The following is a 12,050-nucleotide window of genomic DNA, read 5'->3' on the forward strand; positions in this document are numbered from 1 at the left end:
ACTTGGAAAAATAAACCTATAATTTTAGCAGGCCGTACTAAATTTGCGTTTAATCACCTGAATATCTAAAATTATTTATTTTCAACAATTTAGAATAAACCTTTTTATACATAAGGAAGGTCCCTCTGTGGACTCCACCATCTTGAATTTTTGCACCTTGCATGTCTCTACAGTACCAAAGAAGGGACCAAATAACAGATAAGCATGATTTTTTGCCACTGTTTGTACTGGTAAACACTAGAAGTGAGCTATAATCTCACGGTTGAATTTTGCGAAAATATTCAAAATTTTACACACTGTAACTTAAAGTCACAGGAAACATTACATCACATTGTCAGATCCTGTCTAGTAATGGTTTTAATTATTTATTTTTGAAAAACAAAATCAGCAAGAGAGAGATAAAGAGAGTGCAAATGCCTTAGTGGCAACAGAGGAAGGGGAAAAAAGAGGCAAAGCGTCGTCATCTCTCCTAATATAACTTTGTTTGATTAAGTGTGTGAACAACACTGCAACTGAAATCACTTCCAGCACCCTTGTAATAAATGCTCTGTTTCCTTACTGTCTCATTTAGATGCTTTCAAATAGGCATTTTTGAAAAGTATTGAATGAGCCATGTATTGAGATCACAACACGGTAAAACCGAACAAAAACTGATTATGTCAAAATTTCTAAGCAGTGGATTTCTTTAAAACTCAACAAAAAATATATTATTAACACCATACTCCCAAGTAAGTTAATAGAACGTAAACATTAGAAGTAACTGGTTATGTACTTTTGATTTATTTTAAGGAGTTACTGTCTTTTTCCTGCAGTAATTCCTGGCTTTATATTAACTTAATTCCTTGACTGAAATGGCCTTTGTAATTTATGTCTTGTTCTTTTTTTCTAATCAAGCCTTCAGACTCAGAAAATTATTACAAAAAAAGAAAAACTATCACATCCAACATAGGGTTTGAATAAATAAAGTGACTGTGAGAGTGTAAAGTGTTCTAAAGGGGCTCTTTCTTCCTTTTTTGTAAGTTAACTCTAGAAAGGCCTGACCCTTATGTTGTACAGGATTTGGATTTGAGCTGTTAGGAAATGATCTTATTTATTAAAAGCTGGTGCTTAATAAGCATAAAAACAACAGCATCCAGAGGGAGACAGAAAAGCAGAAGGAGATCACACAACAGCGCCCTTATCCTGACATTTTAAATTATTTACATAAGCAGTTTTCACATACGCACTTTTGAAAAATTCTGGATAATACCAGCTGGACTGCAACGGAAATCCTCCTGACCTGGATGTCCACACTTGCACCTCAAAGCAGGAGACTGTCTCTGTTGGATTGAAGGGGGAGGAGGGTCTTCAGAGGCTAGAAATAAGAAATGTAGCAAAAAGGATGAGACATTGTGGTGGACAAATGAACAGAGTTTGCTGCATGATGCTAAAATGGGAATGTCTGCTGTGTGGGTGGTCGTTCGCTATCTCAGAAGTACGCTCATTCATGAGATGCAATTTGATTGGTTCCTAAATTATGAACACTTTTCAAGAAAATGCTCTGAGTAGACAACACTGGTTGTACTGATTTTTTTTTCCGTGACTTCCTGCTGATCTTTGGGTGTTTCCTAATATCTGGTTACAAAAATGATGGCACATGTGACTCACAATTGAAGTGTCAATCAATTTTTACCAATTGTAGGGTGTCAGAAGAGCCTCACATAACAGTATTTTTTCATTAAACCTAAACTTTTAGACACTAATGATAAGGTCATGAATCAACTAAGAAATAATCATGATCATAAATAAAGTCGAAATATTGGTTCTTGACTTTTGACGGCACGGCATGTATTGCCTCCCAAATTGAACTCAATAAAAGTCAATATGAACCATTTCCAACTTTAATAACATTTATAGATATTATTATTACATAAGCACTGGTTCACACACCAGCCTTTAGCTCAAACTATGCCAGTCATTCTGTTAAAGGTCTGTTTTAGTTAATGGCTGAGGCTAAGAGACGGATGAGGATAGTGACCAATAAAGCTACAAGAAAATAAGAGACTGACCTAGCAACAAGCCAGACTTCTGTAGCTATTGGACAAGCTTTAACATGTTAGCATGATCTTCATTTATGTAATGCTGTTGGAAGGTTGGTTCCACCAAAAAGTAGGTATTATGATCTGTCAGTGTACATCTCTTTTGCAACAAGTTATGATGTAATTTGTGGCGCTTAAGTTGGTTTTATCAGTTCAGCACCTTCAAACCCTAACCTAACCAGACCAGAGTTTCTGCAAGACTTTTTTGTCCCCGGTCAAAATGACCGGCAGTCATTAAGAATTACAGCCACTTAAAACAACTACTTTGACATTATTTTACTGCATTAAGAGCAGCAAAACGCATAAATCTGAAATTCTGTGGTACACTGATACAAGTCTGAGCTAAACAGGACGAGGGCACATTTTCATTTCCAAACCTGACCCAAAACCGAGACAGTAGAAACCAAGCCGACAGTAAACCTGAGTGATTATTACCCTGTTATTACAGACTGGTAGACACAAACATATTATTAGACCCTGGAAATGACTGCACAAAGACTGTCTCTTAATTTTCTTTGTCTAAGTGGTTTAAAGTATCAAAATGAAAGCTGCACGCTTTTCCATACACACGCAGTCAGTTACACAGTATACGCCTACATGAAACTCATAAACAACAACAGTTAGCTTCACATTAGCACTGTTAGCCTTTTAGCACATTGGCCGCCACCATAACTTAGCAGCCTACAACAGCCAAATACCATCCTCCACTGAAAACACGGAAGCATCCAAACATATAACTCTCCAGTGCTCTGTTAACTGGAAACCGTGTTAAAACTCTACATATCTAATGAAAAATTTGTCGTACCGTCAGTTGTCTAATACCAGTCCTCATGATGATATAACTGTAACTGCTGCTAAAGCAGTAAATCCAACCATCCTGGTTTATTTGGACTAGTCTTGAAAAGACAAAAGCTCCACTGCAGATACTCCGGTCCAGTCCTCCTCTCATTGATGGCTTATCCAAGATTGCTTCTGCTAATTAGCCGGGACACCCAGAGCATTAACAACCAGCTACGGGGAAGAGAGATGGAGCCTTCGCTATCAGCTCCAAGTGGTCCATGCTGTTCTGCACAATGTGATTCTGTGTTGACTACAATCCAATTCAAGGCCTTTCTCTCTCTGCTGCTGCATCGGTGTTTCAGCCGCTCAGCTATACAGTTCCCTTTGTTTCAGCCTCTTCATTACTTGCAGCGATGACTAACTCAAAATCCTTCCATACCACTGATGATAGTAAGCCTTTGGTTAACCAGGAATACCTCACTTTGATTAAAATTCTGCTTTCCGAGAATATTCTGGTCAAACTTTCCCTGCAGCGCTGAGCACACTCAGAGACAGGCTAAGTTTGACGTCATTCGCGTCATCTTGCATACATACGCAAATTAATTAGCCATGTGCTTGCTGTCTGAGGAGATACACAATCCCAGCACCACAGGACAGAAGGTGTAGTAAGACTAGGCTACTTTGAAATGGACTGATCAGACTACACAATTTGGGGTCTTTTGCAACAGTAACACGTCAAACTAAGCATAAAAGATCTGGTCCTGTCTCGGCCAACTGACTGGCACCACTACAAGTGTGATCCCAACCAATCATTGTATGCTGGCATCATGATGTTACTGACTGTTTAAGTAGTTTTAATTGTGCCTACCTCAGAAGCACTGTCTGTTAGCAGCCTTTGAAAAAAACAAAAAAATAACAAAGAATAAATCATTTTAGGCTCGTTCACATGTATAAAAAATAGGTCAATATAGAATGGCTTTCATATACAACTTGAGGTACAAATGTGATAAGTCAATGAAATTAGCTCAGCTAAACACTGTACATGCAGGACTGCACAGGACTGAAGACATCATGTCATGATGTCAAAACTAGACAGAACATGCAAGAAAAATTCTGACATGCCAGTCAACATGAGGCATCCTGGGCAACGTTATAATTCATTTGAAATTTTCATTACTATCATTTTTTAAAATACGTTTTTTCTGCTGGCTTGTTAGTTTGGTCATTTCTGTTTTGCAAAAAAGCTTTGTTCTAGTGTAGTTTGTAGTGTTAGTTTTAGTATTTTTTTTCAGGGGATATGGATAATTGTCAGGGACGAGACCCAAAAGGCAAGAAAAAGCAAACATATACTTTTGAGAAATATATTAAAAAAAAGATACTGTTCACTTTTAGTTTTATTTACTCAAATGTGAATGAATACAAATCAAGACCATAAATAACCGAAGCATAAGACTGAGCAGTAAAAGGTTGTAAAAAATGTTGTGTTAGCTTAAATATCAAATCAATTAGAGCTCTATTTTTCTGAGTTGATTGAACACATTTTTTTCTTTTAAGTAAAAAGACCTCAACCACTCAACTGTTAAAAATAATTTACTGAAATAATTAGTCAACTATCCCCTTATCTGCATAGTCTTCCCAGAATGCCTTTAGGCATTAGACACTTTTGACCAAAGTGTGAAGTTACCCACTCAGTTAGAGAAGCCCCACCTATGGTGGCCAACACAGCAAGAATGATGAAATTAACTCTATTTGCATGGGATTGGAATTACCCAGGGACCTCTGATAGTTTGTGATAATCACATGAGACATGTGCGTTTTTTGATCCTTTGTGAATTCACCATATCTGTAATTTAATGAGTAAAAAAAATACCAACCATATTTCAGCTCACACAGATGTCCACAGGTAATACAACTCCTATGCAAATCGGCCTATCTGTAATTAGGGTGGTAATTGTGTTTTGTGAAGGTCCATGAGGCTTTTTCTGATCAAAAAAATAGTAATGGAGGCTGCATGGGACACTGTCAACAAGATTTTGACTAGTAAGTGTTACTGATAATGTGCTGCTTTCATTAATTCCACCTTATGTTTAAAAAGGACTTTATTTGACATATTTATTTACTCTCATTTAAATTCAACTGTACGCACACTCTCCCGCACAGCACTTCTGCTTTTCCTTTGTGTCCATTTACAAATGCCTGATCTTAAATCAGTCAGATTTAGCTGTACATTTCATGAATAACATAATTTCTGATTTCAGAATGTGTCTGTAATTATTCAGGCCGATCTGTATGAGGAGGGTTGTTGTAAATACATAATTATCACAAATTTATGATTTGGACTAACATCAACAGCATAACCTGCATAAAACTGTTAAAAGTAACGGGGGAGGTTCATTTACATGATATATCTAATGTAAATGTATATATATGCAGGAAACGTCATCTGAAAAATGCAATGTGCACACCATTGCTTTTTTTAATGAATTTTAGTAATAAAAATTCACTTTGCATTTCATTGCTGCATGCAGCACCCTCATGTTTTTATTTAGAGCTGTCTCTAAATTCTGTACTTCACAAAACACTGATGTCAGAGGGTAGTTCACAAATTATCACAGGTTCACAGGTAATCCTAATCTCATGCGAATAGGAACTTTAGTAAGAAGTGTGCATTTGTAAACTAGATTGTGCTCTCATATCTGATTCTGCTCATACAAATCTACGCCTACGTGATTTTTAATGGACTCTGGCAGACTGAATGAAGCACAGAATTCAACTTGATTTCTCCCAGATCTAATCTTTCATGGCCTAAGTATGTTTGTATGTAAGAAGAAGAAAAAGAAGGCACTATCTACATCACTAACCAAGCAATGACATAAGGAGTAAAACCATTAAGGTTGGTAGGATGGATAGAAAATTGCAGGTAAAAGGAAAAAAAGAGGGAATACAGACAGAGAGGTGACTTCCATCACACTATCACATGGGAGAAAAAGGAGGAAAGGAGGCGGGGTAGGAGGCCAAGGGTAAAGTATCTGATTGGAGGATGTGAAGGCAGGGGGAAAGGGCCACGGGACTGGGGAAGGAGAAAATGGTAATGGAATGAAAAAAGGGGGGCAAAGGAGAACGAGAGATGGAAACACAGAGGGAAGGAGTGAAAAGAAGAAGGGGGAGATTTCAAGACATGGAGGGAATCAGAGGAAAAGAAGGGGAAATAATGGAAAAAATAACATTTGGAAAAAGGATGAAAGGTTAACAAGATGTCATATCTGATTGGTTGATGGCTATGGGGCAGCATCCAATCTTATTTCAAGGCTCAAAGGTCAAGCTGCCTTGAGGAGAAGAAGAATCAAAGACTACACACAGCAAATGGTGGTTTATAAATCATGAATATTTTGCAGTTATTTTTGCAGCTTATTTTCTCTCATCCATAAGTCACAACTAAAGCAGGATGTAAACATGTAAAGACAGCTCAAAGCGCTCCAGCATGCATAATACTGCTCTTGCCTGTGTTGTGGTATTATCAGTGCAGTGCTAAACACACACGCAAATGCATACATACCTCGGTAAACTAATTCCACATGCACACAGTCAGAGTGCTTGAAAATTTAAGCACACACGCCGACGTAGATGAGGCTGCAGGTGTGTGTGCACTCTGTAATACCCTCATTGATAATTCTATTCAGCGGTATTAGCAGATGAGCAACAGTGCGGCATTCAGCTGTTTGAGGCTCGATGGCTGGATTAGCTGTGATCACACATAATGCTGACAGGCTTTACACGCAAAATCTGTTACAGCCACAGGAAGCAAAACTATGCACAGGGGAGCTGGATTGATTTGATTACATTCTGGGTTCCTTATGAATCACAGAGGAAGAAAAGTTTTGTTTTTATTGCAGTTTAGGAATTGAATCCAATTTAATCCTCATTTGTGTACAGAGCACAAACAAGTTGGACAAGTAACTGTACACCTGAAAACATTAAAAAACACCAAGATAATTTTAAATTAAAAAACATTACAATTATAACAAGTGTTGAGACCAACAAGGACTAAAAAACATCATAACTCATGGCAACAGGGCAAACGAGTGACTTTCTGAGTTATTTCATTGCAACTTCAATTCTTTATTAGTATCTTTTGCAAATATAATATCAGCATCACCAGGCTGAAAAACATGGGCCAAGGCTGACCTTAAGGTGGGGGTGTAACGGGAGAGCTTTCTGAGGCCCGGCCAAATGGGGGTCCCATGAAGGTGAGGACAATTGAGGTCCATTTTAAAGGTAATACTCGATAACCATATTTAATATTATCCCTGAATGATAACCACATTAGTCAAAGAAACAAAAAATAATTTTATTTCTTCATGCTGTTAGAAAATATGGACTTTTCCAAATATAAACTCTTTTACTTTAAACAGAATTACCTTTTTTTTAATATTATGTTAACAATTAGGATGGGCACATATATTAAACCATTTCAAAAGCAAAGTCAGACTTCATAGCTAAGCCATGATGTGCACAAACATAAAAATGCCAGAGAATAAAGTAGAGGGAACTAAAATAACTTTGAGAGGCAAAAATGATGAAACAATCACAAAAAAGAGGCAAAAAAATTGAAATTTGGCAACAAAAACTAAAGCAAACCAAAAACAATGGTTAAAGGTGGCAAAAAATTAGCAGAAAAAGTTTGGTCAAAAGTGGTTGAAGAGTTACATAAAAAATTACATTAATCTAACACAAAAGCAGCAAAAGGTTAACAGATAGGCATGAAAGGGTTAAAAGCTGTGGTAAAAGTGGCAAAAATTGGTCAAAGGTGTCAAAAAAGGGCAAAAATAGTTTAAGAGGTGATAACTGGCACATAATGGATTAGGTGGAAACATTGGGAGAAGTTAAGTGGTTAATTAGTTGCAAAATGGGTAAAAACAGTGGTTACAATGGGAGAGCACAGGAAGGATAAAGTCAGCAAGAAAAGGTCAAAAATGGGTGAAAAAAATGTGAATAGCTGTTAAAAGTGCCATAAATTGGTTTAAGGTGTCAAAATGATAAAGAAAAATGGCAAAACCTTGTTAGGAGTGGCAAAAGAGGGAAAAAATTTGCAGCTCAAGCAGTAAGAAGGGGTTAAAAAGCAATAATAGGGGTTAAAAGTGGCAAATGGTGAAATTGGCATAAAATTGATTTACGCAGAAAATTTTTTTTAGAAGAAAAGTGGTTACAAAGTTGCAAAATGGGTAAAAAAAGGGCAAAATTGAGATAAAAGCAGCAAAAATAGGATAAAGTCAGCAAAAAACAGTCATAAAGTGTGGGTGAAAAGCTGTTAAAAAGTTTTATAAGTTGGTTTAAGGTGTCAAAAATGGCGAAAAGCTGAAAAATGTGGCATAAATTGGTCTAAGGTGTGAAAAACGGTCAACAAAAAGCAAAACTGCGTTAAGAGTAGCAAAAAAGTGGCAACAATGGGTAGCTCACGTTATGAAAATGAGTTACAAAGTAGCAAAACGAGGTGGCAAAAATGGGTGTAGAGTGGCAAACATGGTTGGAAACATGATGAAAAGGTAAGGGATTAGTGCGAGGGATCGATGATCCAGGTGACGTTAGGTTGACATAGGAGGCCGATTACTGGCTGGTGTCTGCTGATCTTGGGCTGAAGTTGGGAAACCAGAGGGGACAGGACTCTGTGTCGCTCCCCAGTGGTTCCTGTATTAACAAGGAAAGAAGCTGATAATAAAGGGGGTTCTGGAGGAGAGGGATGTGAGTCAGAGAAATATGAACAAGTCAGGCATGCTCCTGAACGAAGTTTCTAAAACCATATTTTTAGTGCATTACAAACATCCACACAACAAATCTTGGCTATTTTTCCAGAGCTTCCCACTTTATGAGCTTTAATTTTAAAACATTTCTGTGTTGTTTCTGACCCCATAACCACACCACAGAGCCTCGTGAATTTTATTATGCTCTTCTGACTTTCTTGCAAATCTAAAGCCCATATGACTTCCAGATTTTGAATACTTTTGTGCTTAAGGTGTTTAGAACTTTAGAAAAGTGGTTGCATGCACGAAATACCAAAATAGTTATTCTTATTTTGGAAATGTTGAAAAATGCTGTTTTTTTTTCAAACATGAATGCTTCAAGTCATTTTAATCAGGTCTCATGTCATAGTTCTGCCTAAGTGTTTGATCTAGGGTCCAGGTTTCTGCAGTAGGTCAGCCTGCAGGTTATATCCTGATAAGTTTCTCTCCCTGTAGCGGTGTGAAATGAGATCCTCACAGTTGCCCTCGATGCTGATTTGCCACGTTATAAAGATGACATTCGAATGCATGCATTGAAAAGTGGCGAGAAAATCTGCACTGCAACATTTTCTACACCCTAAAAAAGGTGTGACGGATCGTTATGGCTAAATCCCACTCCAAGCCATTACAGCCAGACATGCTCGCTCATATCCATGCCCAAAATAACGCTCCACAGCACAGCCACACATGCCTAAAACACACATGCTTAAGTGTGCGCACCCACCCAGCACACACGCCTACTTTGCTACATGTTTGGACACACAGCCTGCGTGTGGATGAAGCCAGCGCTGGGTTAAGCTAATTACACAGCTGAGCTATCGGCTGTGAGCCTCCGTTAGAGGGCTGGATCTGACATTCAGTAAATGCCAGCCAGTCAGTGCGCTATTACCAGGCCTCTCTGTGTGGATATATGTGAGCGAGAGAGAGAAAGAGAGAGAGAGTACAGGCTCTGACAGAGTGAGAGAGCAGCAGTTTGTGATGGCATCAGTTACATTGAAAATGTCAGTCTGAGTCTGGGATAATTTTCGTTTGAACGTTCCACTTCGCAACCTGCTCTTGTGTGTATGCATGTGTGTGGTGACGGAGGCAGAAAGAGAGAGAGCGAGAGAGAGACAGTGTAAATGTTTGTGTCTGTCTAAAGTTTGTTTAGGTCGTCTATTTGCCTCCAAGGTCCTTTCACCAGTGAAGCGTGCCGTATTGAACCGCAGCCACTCCCCACTGTGTCCTCTGTGTGCTTGGCTACGCTTGGATTGCACCCCTATTGGAGATGATTTAACACTTTAGAATTGATCCACAACAACATGTTCTGAAAAATAAGCCCCCCGCCTCCTCCTTCTGCTTTCTGTCTCCTCCTGTGCGCTTCTCACTCACTCTCTTTAAGAGAAATTGAAACTGCTCGCGCTTCATCTTCATGCCCTCACACCCTCTTGTCTGTTTACCTCTGTCTCTTTCCTCGGCTTTTTTCTCTCCTCTTTTGCAGTAAACTCGATGCCTTCATCTATGACGCGGCAGTGTTGAACTACATGGCTGGCAGAGATGAAGGGTGTAAGCTGGTGACCATTGGAAGCGGGTAACCAAAGTTTTAATTCTTTGAAATGACGTGTGTTGTTGATGTCTTGTCATCATACCATTCTTTACTTGTAAAGTTGTCTTGATAGTTTTTCTAATGTGTCTGTGCCTTAGTAAAGTTCACTAATTATTCATTAGCACACCCAGTATGTTGACATGCATTGTAAAGTCAAGCTTAGCTTGATAGCTGGACTATTGTCCTTTTCCCAGTCAGTTGAATTTCGTCAACTAAAACTTTGACTAAAAATGCTGGTTGACAGCCTTTTTCCCCAGAAATACTAGACTAAGACTAACCAAAAATACATCTTTGATGACGAAAACTGGCAACAAGTAAATCTAGTTTTCATTAAGATGACTAAAACTCCACTAAAATATAATTTTGTTTTCATCGGACAGTCAAAATCCATGATATTTCTCCACTGTGGCTGAATCTGTCAAAATGCAGTGCATCTGTATCTATTCTTCTTCTCAGCTGTAGAAAGCAGGGACCCCAGGCTGGCAGAGTGCATTGAACACATGGCCATGACTTGCTAATGATTTAAGCAAGAGAATAAATGCTTGGACTAAAAGTTAAGACTAAATTATAAAGTCTTTTTATGGACTAAAACTAGACTAAATGTTTTGAGTTTTCGTAGACTAAAACTAAAAAGGGTAGAAGTGACTAAAATGTTAAAGACTGAGACTACAGTTAAAAATAGCTGTCAAAATTAACACTCATCCTAGTGTTATTTATTGACAGGAGCATATTTGCCCAACCCGACATGACAGATCAACTGTTTCTAATATCCACTGCATGGATATATTTTACATTCATCTGGGAAAGCTCCCATAGAAAGCATTTGGTAAGGGCGGGACGGCTCAAAAGTCTCTCAGAAGGTGACCGGAGCAACATTCTCTCTGTTACATTCATGACAGGCCAATCAGTGTGACAAGACAAATGACGCTGTAAGCATGCGCTTCTCTTGAGCTGATATGCTGCCATAGATTGTTAATGGCGGAGCTTCTCTGTGAATGAAGTTGATGCCAAGGCTGGTCAGTAGGCTTGCAAAAACTTTTGTTCTTGTTTAACGCAAGGTTAACGTCCATCCACACTACCCTAGACTGGCGACAAGATCCCTTCCAGCTTGTCAGCATGGTCCTCCTCCTGTTTGTCTTGCTTTACACAACTGAGGACTCTTTCATGTATCCATTGAATGGGATATATTTCACATTCTGGAATGTGAATGTCCATGCAAAGTGGACTTTTAAAAAATTGGGTCAGTCAGAGTGACAAGACAAAATGAAGTAGTGGGTTTGCACAGCTCCCCTAAGTAACATTAGATTAGCAGGCAGGCTACTCGAACAGTGGTGCTAGTAGGTGGATTAAACTCATGCCAAGGACACAGGAGAAGTGCAAAAACATCTCAACCGGTAGTTCTTTCAATTAAGAAATACTGTCCATATCTGATAGCAACCCGCTATCATCTAAGCTTATCGCTACACCAGCAGCAAGTCTACCGGCTTAAAGTACAACTAAACTCCGCCTGTAACTACCCAGTCTCATGCCGAAGCAGGTCATGAGAAGAGTGAAAACCTCTTTTCTGTCATGAAAAGCTTTCAACGCCATTCTTTTCCTTTCTTTTGTTAAAGGAATGTCGTTCAGTTCTAATAAAACTGCCGCTATATCTACATCCATCAAATCGCTACATGATCGGCAGCCATTGCTACAGGATTTCAGTACAACTAAACACCGCCAGTAGCTACTGAATAGTTGTCCTCAAATGACGCTGGTTGTTAGGTACATTCTAAGACTAGGCACAGTCATTTCAAATTGGAGCTTTGCAAGACGGATCTGTCTGATGATTGA

General features: G+C 38.7%; 1 protein-coding gene across 1 annotated transcript in view; it reads left to right on the top strand.

Moving 5' to 3' along the window:
* The window catches only part of grin2aa (glutamate receptor, ionotropic, N-methyl D-aspartate 2A, a), a 275,736-nt gene that overhangs the window by 243,212 nt on the left and 20,474 nt on the right, over nucleotides 1-12,050 (top strand). Inside the window, exon 13 of the mRNA XM_041778235.1 lies at nucleotides 10,116-10,205. Coding sequence (XP_041634169.1) covers nucleotides 10,116-10,205 — 90 coding nt within the window. The remainder of the gene's footprint in view (nucleotides 1-10,115; nucleotides 10,206-12,050) is intronic.

The sequence above is a fragment of the Cheilinus undulatus genome, linkage group 21, assembly GCF_018320785.1.
Source record: "Cheilinus undulatus linkage group 21, ASM1832078v1, whole genome shotgun sequence".
Lineage (NCBI taxonomy): Eukaryota > Metazoa > Chordata > Actinopteri > Labriformes > Labridae > Cheilinus > Cheilinus undulatus.